This window comes from Culex quinquefasciatus, chromosome 1 (assembly GCF_015732765.1).
Source record: "Culex quinquefasciatus strain JHB chromosome 1, VPISU_Cqui_1.0_pri_paternal, whole genome shotgun sequence".
NCBI classification, from domain to species: Eukaryota; Metazoa; Arthropoda; class Insecta; order Diptera; family Culicidae; genus Culex; species Culex quinquefasciatus.
Window position 1 is genome coordinate 106268228 of NC_051861.1, and position 23335 is coordinate 106291562.

The 23335-nt window shown below is 38.2% G+C and overlaps 1 protein-coding gene across 9 annotated transcripts in view; it reads right to left on the reverse strand.

Annotated features, from left to right (window-relative positions):
* LOC6053284 (guanine nucleotide-releasing factor 2) overlaps positions 1-23335 on the reverse strand; it is a 136403-nt gene that overhangs the window by 25536 nt on the left and 87532 nt on the right. For all 9 annotated transcript variants that reach the window (XM_038255692.1, XM_038255681.1, XM_038255672.1 and 6 more), the window contains 5 exons: positions 13314-13635; positions 5859-6106; positions 5000-5784; positions 802-1406; positions 574-734 (listed from right to left, as the gene is read on the reverse strand). In XM_038255692.1, the coding sequence (XP_038111620.1) occupies positions 574-734; positions 802-1406; positions 5000-5784; positions 5859-6106; positions 13314-13635 (2121 nt within the window). The remainder of the gene's footprint in view (positions 1-573; positions 735-801; positions 1407-4999; positions 5785-5858; positions 6107-13313; positions 13636-23335) is intronic.

The following is a 23335-nucleotide window of genomic DNA, read 5'->3' on the forward strand; positions in this document are numbered from 1 at the left end:
AAAAATTATCATTTTTGGCATTTTCTGATCCTTTCGAAAAAAATATTTTTAAAATTGTGGAATCAAGATAAACATTTCAAAATGATCAAATATTAAATTCCGTACAACTTTCTAGAACATAGCATATTTTTTCATCCAACAAGCATTTAGGAAGAAAAAAAATCACGTGCTGGCGAAAATTATCTAGCTTTGGCTCTCAGCTTAGGTCCGTGCGGTGGAGATGCCCTTACATTGGCATGATAGCAAACTTTTCAATCTTTGATCAAGGAATAACGTTAGAAGAAAATACGACAACGGGGAATGGGAACCGGGATATTTATTTCTAGGATCCGCTCTAAGCTGGTTATACAAGAATGGTAATTACGACCAAATGTGGTGATGTCAAGGTACAAGTTGAACTTAAGGGATGTGCAAATGACCAATCCGTTTCCATAATTTTCAAGTTACGGGAGCAAATGATACCACAAATTCGGAGGAATCTCGGGTGGACGAGGTGATGGCGGGGGTTAACCAAACAATACCGAAGGGGGGGCGGGGAGGAACTCTGTCATTTGGAAGCTGTGTAGTACTTACTGTGCTTTTTCTTCATCGGCAGAGGCGGCGGCTCCTCGCTAAAGTGGTTCATGTGGCGGGGCTCGATCAAGCTGATGTGTTTGCTGGGTAGATTGTTGATCATCTGCTGCCGGCTCTGGTAGCCCGTCTGATGGAGCGCGCAGTTGAACGTGTCCTGGGAGCTAAAAAGAGTTATGCAAACGGTATTAGAGAGGGGGATATTGCGGGTGATGCTGAATAAAGTCTTACCCGCGCTCCAGTTCCGCGTCGTCCACGTTGTCATACTGAGACGGGTGCCGTTCCCGTCTAATACTGTGCGATCGCGTCTTCACCGGAAGCGCCGGCGGTTTGTCGTTCAACTCTATGCCGCTAAACACCTCGTCGTTCGCTTCGATGCTACCGTACTGTATCACTTTGGACAGGCTGGCCTTTTGTACCCGCGACGAGCACACCTCGGTGGTCGCCGTCGTCAGCACAATGTCCCCGCTTTCGCCGCTGGCCTGCGTCACGAAGGTATCGATCTTTTGGTGTTGTTGCTGCTGCTGTTGGAGATGTTGCTGCCCGGTCGTGATCATCGAGATGAGCTTGCCACCGCCCCCCAACGATCCCATGGCATCCAGGATAGATTCTGACTTGTGGAGTTGGGAGTTGGTCGTGCTGCTGCTGCTGTACGTGTTTGACGACTTGTACGACGTGCTGCTGCTGGTTTGGTGGTCCCGGCTGATGCGCAGCGAGTACATCGACTCGAAGCCGGACTCGTTCGAGTTGCGGTTGTTCAGGGCGGCGATGTCGGTCGGGATGGGCCCGCCACCGCTCAGCAGCTGCATGCCGCTGCAGTCCGCTTCGTCCCAAATCTTGAAAAGGCGAGAAGGAGAATAGAGAAAAATGTTTAGCTAGGGTTTTTGTTCTGGATGGAATTAACCGTTAGTTTTTTAGCCCAACAACTTCCTAGAAGACAAGAAAAAATCCCAAAAATATTCTTGAAAGGTTAGATTTTGAAAATCACCCTAATCGTGAACCACCCTAATTTTCAACCAAACCAAAAGTTGCTAACTCTTCTGAAGACACCCAAGCTCCAAAAATCTACAATTTTTCGGAAAATCTATACTCTAAATTTTGCGATTTGGACCACTGTGCAGTGGCTCTACCTCTGGTCGTAGCCGGCGCCGGTATTGATCAGCATGATACGAGGCCTTTGAAAAGGTGCGAAACAAGGGAAGATGTAACTTTTAGAGGTCCTGGTCAATAACCGAGTAGCAACTGCAGGTGGGCACTTTTGCTTAATGGGGTCCTTTTAGATCCCAAACATTAAAAAATCGCCAAAAACTGTTTGGCCAAATCCGGTTCACTTGTTCTCAAATCCCGAAAATCTCTGGACGTAATATTTCAACAAACCCTATGAATAACAAATGATCGGATTTTTCATACATTTCGAATGTAATAACACCTTTTTTGAAAAATACTCAAAATTTTGACAAAACTACGTATTTTAGAAAAAAAAAACAATAAAAATTTCAGTTGGGTAAAAGATGATCGTATTTTTTTTTCAAACATTTCGAATTTAGTAAATTTTGAGTATTTTTCAGAAAAAACGTAGTTTTTTGAAAACTTTGAGTATTAAAAAAAATGTTGTAGCTTTCGAAATTTATTAAAATATCTGCGATTATTGTGAAAAAAAACTGAAATTTTGAGCATTTTTTCAAAAAAACGTAGTGTGTGAAAAAATTAAGTATTTAAAAAAATGTGATGCAACTTTCTAAATGTTTGAAAAAAATCCCGATAGTTTGATATCTAAATTTAAAAAAACTGAAATTTTTGAGTGTTTTTTATCGAAAATATGTAGTTTCTAGAAAATTTTAGTACTTCAAAAAAAAAAAAATATTCGAAATGTATGAAAAAATCTCAATCATAACTTTGAGTATATTTTTCGAAAATACGTAGTTTTGAGATTTTTTTGAATCTTCAAATAATTTGTTGTTTATTCGAAATGTATAAAAAAAAATATTGTGAAAAAATGAAATTTTGAGTATTTTTCAAAAATATTTGTATTTGTATCTTTATTTCAAAAATATACATAAGGGCAAGCCTTTTATCGTATACAGAGACATCATTAAGTTCGAATATGATAAAACTACAAACAAAAAAACTTAAAACTAACTACAAATTAGGTTAGAGTACATCAAATGATCATTGTATAAATAAAGATAATACGTAGTTTTGTGAAAATTTTAGTACTTTCTAAAATGTTTGTAATAACATTCGAAATGTATGAAAAACTTCCGATCGTTTGATACTCATATTGTTGAAAACTAAAATTTGGAGTATTTTTTTCAAAAAATGCGTAGGTTTGTGAAATTTTCTAGTATTTTCAAAAAACAATATTACATTCGAATTGTATGAAAAATCCCGATTTTTTGAAACCCATATTGCAATAACAATAATTTTGAGTGTTTTTTTCCAGAAACATTGCATTTTCAAAATACAGGAAAAATACGTATTTATGTGAAAATGTTCATGTAATTATAAGTGCAATCGATAGCTGACATCATCCCGATTCCAAAACACTATAATTTTTTGATGTTGGTAGATTTATCATTCGATTACAGCCAATGCCTCCCATATAGCCAAAATCCCATAAGCTCTGTGCTTCAGTTAAGCGAATCAAAACCGGGGCAGTGCAAAACCGGGCATGACTGTAGATAGATATGACAATCTATGGTCAGACTAATGTTCTTTGAATCTTCTTGAGAAGATGTTACATATTGAGGTCAGTTCGTTACTCAAGAACCGGTTTTTGGTGGCCAAAAACAAGAAACGTTCAGAATAAAGAGTAAAAATCATCGTGATCGTGCTATCTTGTCGCCAGTCGATTTTGGGCCAAATTGAGTTCATGACGATATTTAGTGCAGCTCTCAATGCCTCACTTTTTGACCTTCACAGATCCCTAAAATGAGATTTCAATCCTGAGATATTCAACAAAACCCTGAAAAGTGCTGCAGGTGCGACATATTGACCAAAGGGATTTTAGTCAGAACGCGTTTGACACACGTACATGCCCGACTGCTGTAAGCATTTTGAATACTAGCTCGTTACTCCGGCAACCAAATTCAACCAAACCTCGGAACAATGCACAGAACGGTCAGCCAAACAAAACGTGTTTGTTATTGTTTACATTTCGTGATCGAATTTTTGGTTTCTTCAATGGTGAAAATAAACGGGTTTCGTGCGCATGATTTCCGGAGTTAAAATTTTGGGAAAATCGGCTGCCATCATCGCGAAGATCACTCCATCTGTAATCCTGCTACCGCGTGCTTCAACGATAGCTGGTTGCCACTACTGATAGCAGCACACGCATACGCATACAACGACAGGAAGATGGTCGTTTAGTCATTCACGAGGATCTACATCGAGATCTACATGTATTTGCTTCTCTCTCAACGTCTCAACGGTACTCTAGTGTCGACCGACTTTGGTGAGTCGGTGTTGGTGAAACAAGGTTTGTGGTGCTAGGTAAGTCCGTTCCTGCTTTTGCAGGTGTTCGACTACATCAAAAGGTAAGCTAAGATATACTTCATTCATTAAAAAACAGAGAACATAAAAATTCAGAGTGGGGTTAAATGGGTTGCCAATATTACTCATGTTTTTATTTGTTATAAATTACCCATATATTTTTCTATTCACAGGAAGCGAGTTGTGGCGCTATAACCACGGCAAGTAGTGTCCAGGGCATTTGTGGAAATACAGTGTCCCATCCCTAGAGGGTCCCGGAGCACCAAAACTTCTTAGCATGGTGGCTCCCAACGAATTGCCTAAACAAACAGGAACGTGAGCGGGGGATCCCCACGTTTCTTCCTCCCCTGTAGATTCAGAAATGTGTTGTTGTTTGAACATTCGTGCTCAAACTCAATCCAATTCAACGAATCATCTTTGCGGTAAACTTTACGCAGTTGGCCTGGCCGCTTTAACGTTTGTGATGTTTCAAAGCAATTTATTGCATTGGGCACTGCAATTGTTAATAATGACAAGAGGATGCTAGGCGTTAATCAACCTAAGGCATTTTCCAGGATGCCCTCGAAAGACTGGCTGCGCTAGGGTTAGATTAGATTAGATTAGATTAGAAATTTGGCAGCTTTTTAATGATCTTGCTTTAAAATTAGCTAATTCTATAAAAAAGTCCGAAACCTGCCAGGGTGACTTTTTTTTATTCGGTTGTTGCTTTGTCCGAAACGGGAGCTAAGATTCCAGTTACATATTCTTCGGGCTGAGAAAATAGCGGAATTTGGCGGCGCCCTTCGTCAAACCAGTACAAAGTTGATGATCCGGAATAGCTCCGGGAAAAGATCCGGCAGCATATTTGGAGAGCCGAAAAGATTGGCAACGTCCCTGTTCATTCTGGAATGGAAGCAGGGCAAGAGCTAACACCCAAATACCTCTACGTTCTACTCACATTGCTGTTGTTCCTGCAGGCCGGCCCGAGCCCGAGCAGCGACGCCTTGTCATGGATGGTGGCGGTGGTGATGGCGCTGGAGCTGGTGTTGGTGAGCGCCCGGAGTTCGTCCTCCTCGCGCGAGTGGTTCAGGGCCGAGTCCAGCGAACCCGCGCTGGCACTCAGCAGACTAGAGTTATCTTCGGGCGACCGGGACCGGAGCGACATCCGGTCCAGGGCCCCGCCGCAGCCACCGCCCAGAAAGGTCGAGTCCGCGTCGGACGTTTCGTGGAACGAGTGGTTCTTCGAGTGTTGACTTTTCCGTTTTGGGGGGAGCGGGGGCGGATCCTGGGCCCGGTCCGGGAGTGGGGGCTTCGGGGGAGGACTAGAGTCGCGGAGAATACTTTCGGTACTGTGCGAGGCTCGCACCGTTTTGAGGGACGTCTGCTCGAGGATGTCCCGTTCGCGGGGTGTGAGCGGAATATCTGGGAGGGAGGTTCGCTGGCCGGCGATGTCCACCGCGGGTCGCTGCAGGGTGTTTGAAGAGTGGTGATTGCCCGAACCGCTGCCCGCAGCTTTGTCGGAAATCTTTTCGTTCGCCAGGTTGACCAGATTGTTGACGGCGTTCTCGACCAGCTCGACGATCTCCTTGACGTTCTCCTTGCTCAGCGAGGGACAGTTTTCGTTGTCGGCGGTCAGCAGGACCTCGTCGCACAGCTTCAGCAGGTTCCCGAGCGACATGTACACGTGGTTGGTGGCGTTGATCAGGGCGCTGCTGTTTTCGTTCAACGTGTACGACTGGAGAGCTGCAAAAACGGAAGGAAAAACACAACCACATTTTATCTACTGTATCAAAGTACTCCTCAAATACCCCTCTCACCTGTGTGCACATTGGCGACCAGCTCCAGCACGACCGTCCCGTTGCCCGGCAGCATCTCCAGCTTGTTCTTCAGTATCACATCCTTAAAGTGCGTGAGCGCGTTCTTGACCTGGCGCACGTGATAGTTCAGGTCCTGCACCGGCTTGCTCGAGGCCAGCAGATCATCGGACTTGCGATTGCCGCCGACGCCGCCGCCTGCGCCCCCACCTCCGGCGCTGCCACTCCGGGGACTGTTTGGCGAGTGTGACCTGCGGATGCGTTGGGATTTGCACCGTCGTCCGGAGGATGTCAGCGATTTGGGCCGTTTGGAAAGAAAATTGTACATAGTTTAGCAAAAAGATAGAAAAAAAAAAGTTCTTCTTCGTCGGACGATACGACGGCGATGACTAAGTCTTGTTGTGTGGCGGGCGAGCGCGAGAGTTCAGTTTCTTGCTCGCACACACATCGCGATATTTGTCAATCTACCTTGTGTCGCGGTAAGTCTCTATAGGTAAGCGAACTTGGAAGAGCGCCCCCCGATATGTGTGAGAACAAATTAAGACGACATGTGTGTGTCGTCGTTGTGAGCAATTTTATCATCATCATCATCAACGTGCTGCTGCACATCTTCCCCACGCCGTTTGATTGAATAAACTTGGCGGAGCAAAGTGGAAGTGTTGCAGATCTTCAGAACAAACTCAAAATGCACTCTCTATTAACATTATTGATTGCAGAAAGAGGAAGAAATTTTGAACAGTTCAAGGTATCCAAGCTCAAACCCACAACAAGACATAGACAGTATTCTTTTATCTTATCAAATCATTGCAGCGGAACGGGTTGTTATCAGTAATGTTATGGGCGGTGTGAATGCTTGGTCAAGTTTACAGTACGCCCTTGGGCTCTACACAGCAATACCGCATAAAACAGCAGGATCTATTTCTTCGAAGATTTCAGGAGATCATTTTGAGCAACTCTTGTTCTACGAAAAGCTTTGCTTGTCTTGTTTCATGTTTTCTTGTTCCATTTTAAGTATTTTAATTTGCATTTATCTTATTAAGTTGTTGTTTGATTCTGATAGTATCTGGCTTATTCTAACACCTCCTATCATTATCTTTTACCTTTCTTGTTGTTTCATGTTTTTACTGTAACTTAATCATTTTTTTGCTTATTTTGCTTATTGCTTTTATTCGACTATAAAAAATGCTTAAAGGCATAGTTTGGTACATTAAAAAAAACACTGCCAAAGTTGATCCCAGATTTTTTTTAACATTAGCAAAGTCACTTAAAACAAATCAAGCCATGACCCTAGAATTTTCTTAAATTTGATGAGTTCTTTTTTCCAATACACAAAGATCAAAAATTGGGTATAAAAAAATAATGAAACGCTTCCGCCTCGTAAACGGCTGATCGAGTTCAAATCCCAGCTGGATCCGCTTTGTAAATTACGTTCCCGACACTCTTCACGGGTCTTCCCCTCAGGAACAGGGAAAGATTTACTTTACGAGTATCGAAATATTTTTTAAGTGCATAAATTTGGAACTGGTAATATCATTTAAATTTTTAAATAATATTTAAATTTTTCAGGATAGCTTGAAAAAGGTCGTACACTAGTTGTAAATGAATCCGTTTTTGTTAGAGTTTTAATGCAAAGTCCAAATCGATGAAGCTTGAGATTTTTCATCTTTATGCCATAAAATTTTTCCACATTAAAAATCAATAAAACTGTGTTGTTTTCGAATGTTTTTGAAATTATTTCCAATCTAAATAATTATTCATTAACAATTAAAACCAGGACAAAACAATACCAAAAAAGCCGTTTGCATCCTTAGTCTTTCCATACAAACTTGTACGTCATTTTGGAAGCCGTCCTTAAAAAATGCTTCAAAAAATCAAAAGTCGATACAATTTTTTCTGATTTTAATTCAATTCAATTCAATTCGGTTTTATTGGTGAATAATCAAGATACAATGAGTTATTTTGAAGTGCATAACAGAGTTTTGGAGTTCCTTACAGCTGTGTGTTGCATCAAAATCCATTTAGGAACAATTATTTCTTTAACTAAGGCACTAGCAAGAGTAAGAAAAAACTATAAAAAAAACTTACAATAAAAAAAACTTACATAAAAAAAACTTACAGTAAAAAAAACTTACATGACCGATTTTATATCTTAGGAAAAAAGTTAAAAAAGAAGCAATCATAAAAAAACATCCAGCATTATACATTTTTTCACATTTAACTTTAAATGTGCAAAATAATCATATTTTTGATATTTTCAGTTACAAACCATTTTTGCCTTCCTCAAAAAATGCATACAATCTCCGGAATGGCCGAACCGATTTGGACCGAGTACTTCAAAAGTTATCCTAAAAAAACGATTTAAGCAAAAGTCCGGAAGATTGTAAAAAGGGTGGTTTTTGTAAGAAAACCCGTCATGTTATGGATTTTTAGAAAGGTTTTTAAAAGACCTTTCCAACGAGCCTAACCTATCTGATAACTCTATCAAAAGTTATAAGCACTTAAGTGGTATTTATACGCTTTTCAAAGGCCGGATCTCAAATATTTAGATTAAAATGATGTCCGGATCCATCACGCAACCTATCATCAGTTTGATGATTGAAACACCTTTCAAATGAGCATAAAACATCGATGATCTGATAACCCTATCAAATGTTATGACCACTTAAGTGTTATTTATACACTTTTTAGAGGCCGGTTCTCAGATATTTTGATAAAATCGCTGTCCGGATCTATCATGCGACCCATCGATAGATGGGTAATCAAAAGACCATTCCAATGCGTCCAAAAAATTGAAGATATGACAACGCTATCAAAAGTTATGAGCACTTAAGTGTAATTAAAACACTTATCAGAGTCCGGATCTATCATACGAACTATCGTTGGATAGGTTATCAAAAGACCTTACCGATGAGCCAAAAAGATTGAAGATCTGAAAACCCTATCGAAAGAAATGATGTTAAGGGAGAATGATGCAATTCTGAATTAAGATATTCACTATATGAATGTTAGGAAGGCACCAACCACCTAAAGGTGGATTAAGCAATGTTTTAACCTAATTTTCATTTTCCTTTCATGATGTACCAACCGAAAAGGTATAGTTTTTATAAAAAGTGACTTTTTTACCTGTAGAACTTATGATCATGCTTGACCAACTTCAAAAATAGATTTATTGAAAATAAAAAAAGTCCTGAAAATTTTTAATGAAATTTTAAAGTACTATCAACTGGAGACATTTTTTTATTAGGATTATTTTTCATATTTTTTACATAAAAAAATCAAAATACTAAACACTTTTAGAACGTATTTTTTTTTTTTGAAAATTCCTAAAATAACTATTTCAAATACCAAATAATTGAGACATTTAAAAAGTAAAACAAACTTAAATGTGATTGATTTTCAAAATAAAATATTCGTAAAAAATTGTTTCATCAATTAAGGATTATCTAAAAACTACAGATAATTTCATGGCAATTTCTACTAAATAGTAAGAAATGTTAAAAAATAACTGATTTTTCATTTTAAGTTAATTTTTTTTGTCGCCCTGGTTAAAATGCATTACCTATTTCAAGTTTATATTTATAATGTTTAAGTTTTAAATAATGACTGGACCTAAAATCAAAGGAATTTTTAATTACAATACAAAATGAAAATCCCAAAAACTTTTTACAATAGAACTTCTAATTTCTAACAAGACAAAAACCACAAATATTATTTTATTCAAAATTTGTTTTGAAATGCTTAATGTTCAAAGAATGCTGCTTCTCTTGGAAATTATTTGCACAAGCAGATTTTTTTGAACTGTCCTTATTCAAAATAAAAGAAAAGAAAATATATTCCGAATTTACAATATACAATCGATTATCCGATGTACTCGAAAAAAAAACCACTAAGAGTAATCAAATTACATAAAATAAAGGTTTTTTTTCGTTAACTTGTTTCCTGTCGTTAATGAGCCCAAATATTACCTTAAGTAACTTGAGCAGTTCTCTACGAAATCGGTCTTTTTTCTTTAATTTTAATTTTTGTATTTTTTAATCCGACTGAAACTTTTTTGGTGCCTTCGGTATGCCCAAAGAAGCCATTTTGCATCAGAGCAATTCTCTACCAAAACCGGAAATGGATTTTATTTGTATTTTTGGATTTGGCTCAAACTTTGTGGGGGCCTTCCCTATACCCAAATATGCTATTTTGTGTAATTGGTTCACCCATACAAGTCTCCATACAATTTTGGCAGCTGTCCATACAAAAATGGTATGTAAATATTCAAACAGCTGTAACTTTTGAGTGAATTTTTTGATCAATTTGGTGTCTTCGGCAAAGTTGTAGGTATTGTTGAGGACTTTTGAGAAAAAAATAGGTACACGGAAAAAAAATTCGAGGATTTTTTTATCAACTTTTTTTTTTACTAAAACTCAATTTCCCAAAATACGTATTTTTTGATTTTCGAGATGTTTTGATATGTTTTAGGGGACAAAAATCCGCAACTTTTGAGCCATAGAGAAACATGGTCAAAAAATCTGCCGCCGAGTTATGAATTTGCAATCGAAAAGTACTTTACATATTTTTTGATAAAGGGCTCCGTTTTCTAAATATAGCCACCGAACGTTTGATTTTAGCGAAATATTTGCAGTTTTTTAATTTTTAAAAATAGTGACCATGAGTGACCATTTCTAAAAATATTTTTTTTTGAAAAGTTCAGAAAATTTGCTATAAAATTGTCTAAGAGACATTGAAGATTGGACCTCTGGTTGCTGAGATACAGCGGCTTAAAGAAAAAGAAACACGAAAATTGAAGTTTTCTAAGTCTCACCCAAACAGCCCACCATTTTCTAATGACGATATCTCAGCAATTAATGGTCCGATTTTCAATGTTAATACATGAAACAATCGTGAAATTTTCCGATCTCTTCGAAAAAAATATTTTGAAAATTTTAAAATCAAGACTAACATTTTAAAAGGGCCAAACATTGATTATTACGCCCATTTAAAATGGGCCCCACAAAGTTTGAGTCAAATCAAAAAATACAAAAAATAAAAATGGTCGAAATCGGCCGATTTCGTAGAGAGTTGCTCATCATTAGTTTGTCCATATAATTTTCCATACAAATTTGGCAGCTGGCCATAGAAAAATGATGTATGAAAATTCAAAAATCTGTATCTTTTGAAGGATTTTTTTGATCGATTTGGTGTCTTGGGCAAAGTTGTAGGTATGGATATGGACTACACTGGAAAAAAATTATACACGGTTTAAAAAATTTGGTGATTTTTTATTTAACTTTTTGCAATTCCGTCGTGAAACTACTTACTTTTCCTGTCATTCTTGAACGACGAAATAGCCTACTTTTCTGTACCAAAAATAACAGAATCTAATAGCAACACTTTTCAAAATAAATGCTGAAAAGTTCTACTTTTCAGCACTCAAATGTGTGCTGAAAAGTTGAACTTATTAGCACTTGTTTCGAAAAGTAAAACTTTTCAACATTTTTTTATAATTTAAACGATTTATTGACAAAATACTAATTTGACATAAAATTTCACTCAGTGTGTGTTTTTTGGAATTGCAAAAAATGTTGTATGGAACTCGTTGCAAAACTTGAATTTTTCAGCACTCTTCGTATTTATCCAACTTGGTGAACCTAGTTGGATAAATGTACGACTCGTTCTGAAAAAATCCTCTATTTGCAACTTGTTGCATAATAGTAGTTTATGCAACAAGTTGCAAAAAGAAGTTTTTTTCAGCACGAGTTGTACATTTATCCAACGAGGTTTACCGAGTTGGATAAATACGACGAGAGTTGAAAAAATCAAGTTTCGCAACGAGTTGCTTACAAATTTGTTTTGCAATTCCGTCGTGAAACTACTTACTTTTCCTGTCATTCTGGAACGACGAAATAGCCTACTTTTCTGTACCAAAAATAACAGAATCGAATAGCAACACTTTTCAAAATAAATGCTGAAAAGTTCTACTTTTCAGCACTGAAATGGGTGCTGAAAAGTTGAACTTTTCAGCACTTGTTTCGAAAAGTAACACTTTTCAACATTTTTTTTATTCAAGCGATTTATTGACAAAAACATGAAAATTTGACATAAAATTTCACTCAATGGGTGTTTTTCGGAATTGCAAAAAATGTTGTATGGAACTCGTTGCAAAACTTGATTTTTTCAGCACTCTTCGTATTTATCCAACTCGGTGAACCTCGTTGGATAAATGTACGACTCGTGCTGAAAAAATCCTCTTTTTGCAACTTGTTGCATAAACTACTATTTGCAATTCCGAAAAACGCTTATTTAATGGAATTTTATGTCAAACATTCATGTGTTTAGTAAATTCATCGTTCAAAACAAAACAATATTGAAAAATGTTACTTTTCGATACCCAAGTTCTACTTTTCAGCACTGTTATTGAAAGGTATTAATTTTCCATTCTGTTATTTTTGCTAGGGAAAAGCAGGCCGTTTCGTTTCTCCAGAAGGGCAGGAAAAGTTGACAGTTTCACAGTGGAATTGCAAAAACTACTATTTTCAAAAGTGGGCAAACATGTGCACTAATTTTAAAAAAAAAAAAACTTCGACTATTTTCTAAAAAGGCACCTAATAATGGATTTAACTTGAAAACGGTGCACTTTATCAAAATTTCACTTAAGTACTTTTTGATTCCAAATTTGATTTTACATCAAAAAATAAAGTTGAAAAAATTTTGCGACCAATTTTTCGATTTTTTGAAAAAAAATCAGTATTGATCAAAAATTCATAACTCGCTCAAAGATTTTTTGCACAACCTGAAAATTTCTGAAAAGTTGGCATTTGATGTCCTCTAAAACATATCAAAAAATAAAAAAAATAAAAATAGTGTTTTTTGCAAATCAAGTTTAAGTGACAAAAAGTTAAATAAAAAATCACCAAATTTTTTTTACCGTGTATAATTTTTTTTCAGTGTAGTCCATATCCATACCTACAACTTTGCCGAAGACACCAAATCGATCAAAAAAATCCTTCAAAAGATACAGATTTTTGAATTTTCATACATCATTTTTGTATGGCCAGCTGCCAAATTTGTATGGAAAATTAATGGACAAACTAATGATGCAAATTGGTTCTTTGGGCATACCGAAGGCACCAAAAAAGTTTCATTCGGATTAAAAAATACAAAAGAAATCGAATGACTGAAATTTGAGAGAATTGCTCAGCTATAACAAAAAATATATGCTACTAAGTGTCCGGATTTCGAATCATGACGTTACGACAACTTTCAAGTGAAATAAAGTATATCAAAACAAGTAGTTTGCGACATTGAAACGAAAAGAAATTGAAATAAAATCTAAGAGTGTAATAACTCTAAAATTTTAGCGATGTCTTATTCTTTTTTTTTTTTATTCAATATATAACAACAAACAAGTTCATATTTCTGGGATATTTAAAAAAAATCCTTTGCGAAACAGATAGTTGACATCTAACTCACCTCGTCATCGTGCTGGTGGGCGTCCGAATCTGGGAGATCTTCTCCAGGAAGTCGTCCTTGAAGGAGCGCGCCCGCCGGGCCAGCTTATTCCCGCGGATGCTGCCCTTGTGGCCGGACGATCCGGGCGCCCCGGGTGTCACCTGGGACTTGTCACCGCCCCCGTTCTCGGTGGGTCCTCCGGCCGGTGAGTTGTTGGGGGTGGCCGCCGCCGCGGTACAATTTCCGCCAGTATTGCTCGTTATGCTGGACGCACTGTTCCGGGGTGTGGTGTGGGTGGACGTTGAAATGGTGACGCTCGAGCCGGACGTGGCACTGTCGCAATCTGGAAGGTTGAGAAGGGAGGGGAAGGTTCGGTTAGTGATGTTGATCGATCAATCATTGGAGAAGTTTAATAGAGCTGGAAGAAGACATCTGGTAGACTGCTAGTGCTTACTCATGCATTCCATTCTACCACTACCGGAGAACTAGGAATTCTTTTCCCATCAGCCCATCCACCGAAGAACAATGACGAATCGTGAGGAGGGAGGTGGCAAAACACCTGTGAGAATCGGTTTGTATCACTTTAATTGCTTCATACCGCAAACGCTGCTGCTGGCAATTCGATCTATCCGATCGATCGCTTAATGACTCGAGGTCGTGGTTTTATGTTTTATTGTGTTTTGTAGAATGCTAGACGGACGAAGTATACTCAGGGACACTAAGAAGTTATTTGATGCTTCACTTTTTTAAGGGGATAAGGGAAAATCTCCATGATATCCTCAACTAAGTTTTGCTTGGATTGCAAAAATAAAAAAAAGATTTTGAATTTAAATAAAGCCCTGGAATCAACTTCCAAAGCTTCAAACCAGCACGGATTTGATTCAAAAACTGTCGCACAACTGCCCGCTGGAGCATGAATTTTTGCCGTGCCAAATCCGCCGATCCGCACGGCGTTGTGGCCATTGCTCTACGCGCGTCGTTCCACATGATTGAGCATCTTCGTGGAGTTAAAATTTGCAGCTGCAAATGGTTCAACTTCATCGGGTTTCCAGTCACCTGGGCTGGTTCAAATTGTAATCGTGCAGTGATTGGTTTCGAGTGACGACGGGCTACTGAGGTATTTGGTCGCCAGCTGATGAATGTTGACAACCGTCGCTAAATGATGGCAAATAGATCAATTATACGCAACGCAGGAATGTGTACGTACACGAAGCATTGGGGTTTGGCCGAGGAATGTTAGAGATTGGTTAAACTCATTCGACGAATGCTTCTGGAATTGACAGCGAATTTTCCACTCTACTAGTTGAGGAATTTTGATTTTGTCAAATGAATAACTCTATGCGTTTTTGATCTCTTTGGTTTTTTGTAGTATTTTAAATTTGGATGTCTCTAGATGGGCTTCGATTTTTAAAAAAAAATCACCAAAAATCCATTTTTCAACCAATTTTTGATCTTTAAAAAGCAAGGCAAATAAGAACTTTTAAAATTTTGGAAAATTTTAGGGGGGAAGTTTGACTTGTTTTATGTGACTCTTTCAATATTTTCAAAAATGTCATGTTTTAGGGTTCAACTTTGGCTGTGTTTTTTACTAACTTTTCCTTTAATATAAGTAAAAAAAAACTATGCCTCTACGCTTTTTAAATAATTTAAATTCAATTCAATTCATTTTATTTACCGAAATAACAATTTTACAACTTGTGTGAATGGCTGGTTCATAGAGATTTGCTGTTCCTTGCAACTATTTCCTTTTCATTAACCACTTGGTAACAGAAGGTTCTTCAAATGCAATTAAGCCAAAACTAGGGAAAATTTGGCTAAAAACCCTAGCGAGTTCGAAAAAATAATTTAAATGAAATTACTGTAAAAACATGACAAAATTAGAAAGGCAAAATGTAATGATAGGAGGTGGTAGAAAAGGCCAAATACTACCAAAAACAAACATAAACAAAACAAGACAAATGCAAATTAAAATACAAAAAAAAAAAAAACAAACTAAAACATAAAACAAGAGAAGTCAAAATTTGCCCAAAATGACCACCTAAACACGGAAAAATTTAAAAATTTCGCAAAATAATTTGGGCAGTAGAGGGTTTTTTTTTTTTTTTTTTGAATTAAATATACTCTATTGAATCTTTCTTATAATAATTACATTTGGTTTACATAATAAGTGTTCAGCTGTGGCTCTTCAGCTTTAGTTTGCTTTTCGTGATTTAAACACTGTTCATATTCATAACTTTAAAAGTATATGATTTATCATTTTTGTAACACTAGGTACAATGAAGAGAAAAAAAAAAATTATAAAGAAAACATAACCTAACCTAAAACTAACTTAATCTTACCATAAACTAAACCAATCCTTGAATCAAGGGGTATTCAGATATAGCACATTTTTCCCTGAATTTCAAACATTTTTCTTGAATCTTCTGATCCAACATTTTTACTTCTGCTAATTCATGAACCTCACTTGATCTAGTCCAGCCAGGAACATTCAAAACCATTTTGAGTACCTTGTTTTGGACACGCTGGAGCTTCAATTTATGAGTTCTAGCGCAACACTCCCAAACAGGTACTGCATACTCAATAACGGGGTAAATTATTTGTTTGTAAACTGCTAGCTTATTTTTCAAAGATAACTTTGATTTTCTGTTAATTAAAGGATACAAACACCTGATGAGAATGCTGCACTTGTTCAATATTTTATCTACATGCTGTCGAAACAATAGTTTCGAGTCAAGTATGAGACCTAAATATACAACTTCCTTTGACCAGGGTATTGAAACATCATTCATTTTAATCAAAACATCATCCTTTGGGACAAATCGGGCCGATTTGGAAAGTGGAAAAATGATGGTTTGAGTTTTGGCTGCATTTATGCGAATTTTCCAGTCGCCAAAGTATTCGGAAAGAACGTCAAGACCCTTCTGAAGACGGCCGACTAAATATCTGGTTATTTTACCCTTATAAATAACGGCAGTGTCATCAGCAAAAGTGACAACACACCATTACCAGGAAGAGTAGGCAAATCAGATGTAAAAATATTGTACAGAAGTGGGCCAAGAATACTTCCTTGGGAACACCAGCATCAATGTTGAATAATCCAGAAGCAATCCCATTCAGAAAAACCCTGAACGATCTCTCCGAAAGATAGTGCTGGATAATTTTGATAAGATACATTGGAAAACCGTATAAATACAGTTTATGTATCAAACCATCATGCCAAACATTGTCAAAAGCCTTCTCAACATCCAACAAAGCCATAGCAGTTGATTTAGACTCAAGCTTGTTCTGCTTGATGATTTTAGTTACTCTCGTAAGCTGATGAGCAGTATTATGCCCCTTTCGGAAGCCAAACTGCTCATTCAAAATTATATTATTATCGTTGGTAAAATCCAAAAGCCTTGAATAGATGACCTTCTCAAAGAGTTTGGACAGACTACTCAAAAGACTAATGGGACGATAACTTGTTGGCGATGTTGGATCTTTTGAGGCTTCAAAATTGGTATGACTTTGCCCAGCTTCCAATTGGTGGGGAAGTAACCAAGTTGCAAACATTTATTGAAAATATTGGCTAGATGTTGAAAGAACTGATCACTCTGTTTTTCAACACTAGATTAAAATGTTATCAAAGCCAGGAGCTTTCATATTTTCATTTGTTTAACTGCAACTTTGACTTCCTCACCAGAAACATGGGAATCTGCAGGAAATTCAAAGGTAGAGTCATTGATTGTTGAAATACTATTGGCAACTGATGTTTCTTTACGGCTGGTCATGGAAGCGCCAAGATTATGTGAACTAACAAAATGAAGCCCAAGTGCATTTGCCTTTTCCTCGGATGTAATCAAAGGAGAATCCTCAACAATAAGAGGAGGAATAGGCTTTGGTTTGTTTTTAAGAACTTTTGAAAGTTTCCAAAATGGTTTTGAATAATTCCCAAGCTGGCTTACATGTTTTGAAAATTCTTGATTTCTAATATTGTCAAGTCGGTCTTGTATGATTTTGTTCAAATTGTTAACTGAAATCTTTTGTCATAGTCCCCAGTCCGTTGATATTGTCTCCTATAAACATTCCTAAGTCTAATCAAGTGTTTAGTATCTACGTCAATATCAGTTACCTTAAAATTAACAGGAACCTCCCGAACGTTGGCAGCCTCTGCTTGGTTGATAGCCTGCTGGATCACCTCCAGCGAACGATCAATATCAGCAGAAGTTTCCGGGTGTTGATCATAGTCGATGTTGCTGTCTACCACTTGCTGAAACTGCTGCCAGTCAACGTTGTGGTAATCTTTCCGGGTTGGTTGCCGCTGCGGAGTAACGGAAGCTCCAACCTCCACAACCACCGGATAGTGATCAGAACTCAACTCTTCAAACACCTCAGGATGAGCCACGTTCTCAGCCATATTGGTAATGAAGAAATCGATGATTGAGTGATTCCCAGACCGAGCCACCCTCGTTGGACGATCCGGACTCACAACGTTGTAGTATCCGTTTTGCAGATCGTTGTGCAGAATCACTCCGTTCCGATTCCTCCTGCTGTTGCCCCAAACTTCATGCTTCGCGTTGAGGTCACCAGCGATGATGTACTTTGCGCTCCGCCGTGTCAGCTTCTGGATATCGCCCTTCAGTTTTGCTGCTGAACCATCTCTGGCATTCACCTGACGTGGGCAGTATGCAGCAATGAAGAGTACTGGGCCAACCGAAGTGGGAATTTCCACTCCAACGGCCTCGATGATGTCCAGCTTAAAGTGTGGCAGCCGGCGTGGCTTGAGATCACGATGAACAGCGACAAGCACACCTCCTCCTCCAGACGTGGTCCTGTCGAGCTGCGTCGCAATCTTGTAGTTTTGCAGATAAACTTTTTCACCGGGCTTCAGATGAGTTTCCGTGATGGCAGCTACGTCGATCTCCTTCTCGCGAAGAAAATCCACCAGCTCTAAGTTCTTCCTCCTAATGGAGCAAGCGTTCCAATTCAGCAGCTTGAGGGACCTACGATCCATACTGGATGACGAACGAGGTCAGCACTTCAATCTGCTGGGTCTTGGTTTTGCATCCACGCAGTGCAGCGGACATCTGTTTGAAAATATTGAGGAGTTCGGTTGAGGTGTAAAGATCATTACCATTTTCCTCAACTGCTGGTTCTTGGGTTGGTCTTGGCTCCTGGCTGAAGCCCGGTGGTGGCGGTCTCGGCTCCTGGCTGGAACCCGGCCGTGGATGATTCATCTCAGCTCTCTTCCTGGGATCCAACGGCAACGGTGCCAAGTTCGGGACCTGGCGTCGCGGTTGAAGAGGTGGAAAATTTTGCTCCACCAGGGCTGGAGGAGTTCTACGACGCTGAGGCTGATTCTTCGTCGATGCTTGCTGCCGAATTTTCACGAACTCAGCTCTCTTGGGGCACTTTCGGTCGGTTGACGAGTGCTCACCGTTGCAGTTGAGGCACTTCACCAGCGAATCTTGGATGCACTGGGACGTGATGTGCGCATCAGTACCACATTTGGCGCAACGACGCTTCAGGTGGCAGTTCTTACCTCCGTGCCCGAAGCCCAGGCAGTTGAAGCATTGTGTGACGTCACGATGCACTGGTCGGTATCGCTCCCACGACACGATAATGTTGAAAACCGCTCGGATTGCCTTCAGCTCAGGAAGCGTCGTCGATCCCTTAGCCAAATGCAGCAGGTAGAGCTGGTCACGGTACTTGATGTCTTTGTTGCGTCGGCTCATTTTGTGCACGGCCAACACATCCAGTTTCAAAACTTTTAGCTCGGCAGCTAATTCCTCCACTGGCATGTCGTACAGACCTCTGACGACGATTTTGTACGGCTTATCCATGACGACATCATGGGTAAAGTACTCCGCCTCGTTTTCGGTCAAGTAATCCTTGACCAGTTGATAGTGCTGCCTGGATTGCACCAGCACCTTAAATCCGTCCTGACACAGACGAATGTTGCCTTGGACTTTCCCAGACTTGATGAGTTCAACAAGCCCCGCACGAAAGTCGATCGTTGCTGCTGATTGCCTCACATAAAAGGAGGCAGTTTCTCCTTTCGCTGTTTCACTTCATTCTCCTTTGCTTCCGCTACCTGGTCCTCGTCAGGCAGTCCAGCGAACTTGTTGTTCTTCAAAAGCTGCTCCTCGTGCGATGAAGAGTTCTCCTCCTCCTCATCCATCGGTACAGTACCGTCGCTCTTTTTCGTCTTTTTGCTGTTCGATGTCACTTCCAAAAGCACCTTCCTTTTGGAAATTCCCGGTTTTTGGCCATCAGTTGAGGCCTCAACCTTCCTTTTGGAAATTCCCAATTTTTTGCCTGCTTGAGCCGCAGGTAGGGCAATATTGCCGGCGTTTTGCGCCGGGACGCGACGAGTCATGTTGATTCAGACAACCTTCACCAACGAATGCTCGGATAACAATGGGGCAGTAGAGGGTTAAATCTAAACTGATCAAGGTTCTTTGTCCTAAATTTTGAAGCGATTAATTTACAAATGTTGAAATCGATAAACATGACATGTTTAGAATTTACCAGGAGAATTATTGTGCCATCTAGCTCCTGTTAAAAGATAGAGCGTCCTCTAAACTGACCTAAAATCTAAAAATTTGCTCGCGCATCGCGTTTCAAATCACACTGGTTTGAAAAATATATTCGAAAACCAAATTTAGAAACATAAATTGTGTTTGCCAAATTTCAATAACAAAATAAAATGGAATTCGAATTGCCCTGAAAAGATCACCATATTTAGGCATCTTTATGAACAGTCTGTTTTTTAGGATTTTTGTCAAATATTTTTCAGACGGTTTTTTTTATTTTGAAGAAAAAAATACTTAAGTTTCTTAAGAATACTTAAGTTTCTTAAGAATGACAGGAAGTACCAAGTTTTAATGATTTTTTTAGGTTTTTAGATTATATCAACAATTTCTGGTGATTATACTTTGCCTTGAGTTTTTTTTTAACGAAAGTTGTTGTTGTATATTTTATTAACGTGACTTTAATCTAGAAAGGTCATTTGCTTTGGGGCCAATCATAAACCACGTGAACACATAAAGAGAGGACGGAGGGGAGGGGGGGGGGGGGGTTTGAATTTCCCAAAAAGTGTCCACGTGGCTTAATTTGAATTAATATATTGAACAGTTTTCCAGGAAATTGGCCGATTATTTAGAAAAATTTATTGAATTTTGCAAAAAAATATGTTGTTATGCTTGTCACAACATTTTTAATGTAAAGTCAAATTTGAAATCGAAAAGTTCTGTAAACATTTCAAAAAACTGCGCAGTTTTCGGATTTAGCCACCTTCACAAAAAAAAGTCCACAATTTAAAAATAGTGTGCCTATGAGTGTCAAATTAAAAAAAGAATCTAATAAACCTGAGAAAACTTTCAAAAAATATGTCTAAGAAACATTTAGATAGGTCTTTTTCTTCCTGAAATACAGCCACTTGAATGAAATAAATAATAAAATTAAATTTGTTTATGTGTTACAAACTACACTTAATTTCCGTCATTTTTTGATACCAAAAAATAATCATTCGTTAAATTACGTTAAATCATTTAAAAATTATAAACTCAAGACTAACTTTTTAAATGGCCCTAGTATTGCATTTTCGGTCCATTTTAAATTTCGCCTTTGTCATTCCCAAACACATCTCCACAATTATTTTTAAAATAATCTTCGATGAGACCTGACAGGGTTCCTAGAATGGTTGATTATTGACGGCTCATTGAATGGGTTAAAAAAAACTTATTTCGTTTATTTACTTAACAGACAGTGTTTCCAGATCATTTTTATACTTTTGTTTTTTTTTTTTTTTTTTTTTTAATTTGAACTGATGAAATTTGGATTACGAGTCTGACTGACAAAATGTATACTAATTTATTAAAATTAAAGAAATAATAGTTGAACAATATTATTCTAAAATAAATAAAGGTCACCGCTATCAAACAATAAAAAAAACTAAAAAATTTCATCAAAAACTCAACTGCAAAACATTTTTTTTTAATTCATGACATTTGTCAAAAAAAAAAACAGCTTCAATCGCAAAAATTAAAACTACTATTCCACCATGACCAAAGCGAGCGAAAAATGTGTTACAAACCCATTTTTCAACCCGATTTTTTTGGTTAGGTTTTTTTTATTGAGTTTCAACCAGTTAATTCGAGCTTATAAAACTGTTGAAAATTTTTAATTTTCTTTGCTGTAAATTTCTATATTCTAATATTTGAAGGATGTAAATGTCCAACAAATATTGGAATTTCAAAAAACATCAGCAGTCTAGTCTGTCTAGTTTAGTGGTCTAGTCTCACAGATGAAAATTGTGGTATTTCATTTTTGTTTAAATAATTTTCCGCAAGCTTATGCGAGCCTCAAATTTAGCCCACCAATAAAAAAATATTAAGCGCAGAAACCTTTTGCAACGATTATTAAAAATACATTATCATTATCTTTACATTACATTATCAAGTCTTAAAAATCATTAAATGAAATGAAAAATTAAATTAAAGCGCAGGAACCTTTTGAAACGGTTGATTGATGATTTTAAAAATGATGATTAAAGATGAAGATTATTTTAGTACAATTATCTAATGATGTAGTATGCATAACATTGTTCTGGGAGTTATTAAATTGTACAACATCCAACCTTGAAGTTAATATTGACTCCAGTGAAGCGCTCATAACAGTAAACAGGGTTGCCAGATCTTAAGTCTAATTTCGTGCAAATGTGTGCCTGTTCAAGAACACAACTCGGTGGAGGTTACTGAGGCACTTTTGCAGTCCAATTAGTAAGAAAACAGACACGACTCCGCACGACATAAATTGACAGACAAGAACAACTATCACACGCAATGTATAGCGACATCATAAACAAGGTTTGAAGTCACGATGAATGACGCCAGGACGCTTTTGCGCGATTTGATTCGAAGCAACAAGGTAACAAGTTGTCAAAGTTGTGTTTTATAAATTGCAAAGCCTACCTCGCCAGACGCATTGGGTTCTGTGTGCTAATCGTTGTTTATTGTAACTCGGTGCTATGATTTTTATAAATATTTATGATTGCTCAACCCTTGCTTACTGACGGGTCGGTAGATCCTATGTCGGTCAATCCGAGTCATTACTAAATGGGAATCGACTAGCAACTCTTTGGAAGTTATTCCTGCTCGAGTTCTATGCTCGCACCAGCAATTCCATAATGAGTTTTCTATGTTTATATGTGCCGGTCGGGGTAGCATACGTTTTATCTTAACTCGCGTCCAGCAGCATTTAATTACGCGGAATTTATAAATAACAACATTTTTACGTTCTCGGAATCACGTGTGTATGTGTGCGGTCAGAATTGGTGTTTAGTTTAAACCCATGCACCGGAACCTACTTCCAGCAGCAGCTGCTTGGCTTGGTTCTCGCTTTGATCGTAAATTACCGACCGGGTTAGGAAGATTTGGAATGTTTAATTAGCGTATTTCATTCGGGGTGAAGTTTATCTCTCGGTTGACCCAAATATTCTGTGAGATTTTTAGTAAGATTTTCTGAATTCACTGAAGAAAACAAAAACTTAGTTCACAATCATTTCAGGGAATTCTCCACAAACATTGTTACTCATAACTGTTTAACAACGGCAAACACGGCTGTGCACGAATTTCCCCAACATTGAACCACTTCTGCGCAAAACCCTACACGCAAGTCACACAAACAGCACACCCCTTCTTTGGCACATGAGGTCAACTGTGTACTCAACCTTCACTTATCAGCACCAGCACACACTACACAACACTTCACACAGCTCAATTGAAATGACGCCAAAGTACGTCTCCGAAAGTGCTCAGAACACACACGTTTCTTCCCGTCCACGACGAATTCCTTCGGCGAACACACGAGAAATACCTCACCGATTCGTCATCCAGCCATCCAGCTAGGGAGTTCGCACAAAGATTCCGGCTCACCACCTTCTCTTCACTATTCTTCTCTCAACAAATCTGCCTCTCAGCTGTTCGTGCAGCTTCTTCTTGTTCTGTTTTGGGTGTGTTTACACTCAGTTGCGTTGAAAAGTTAAGATTTTTGCATCTAAA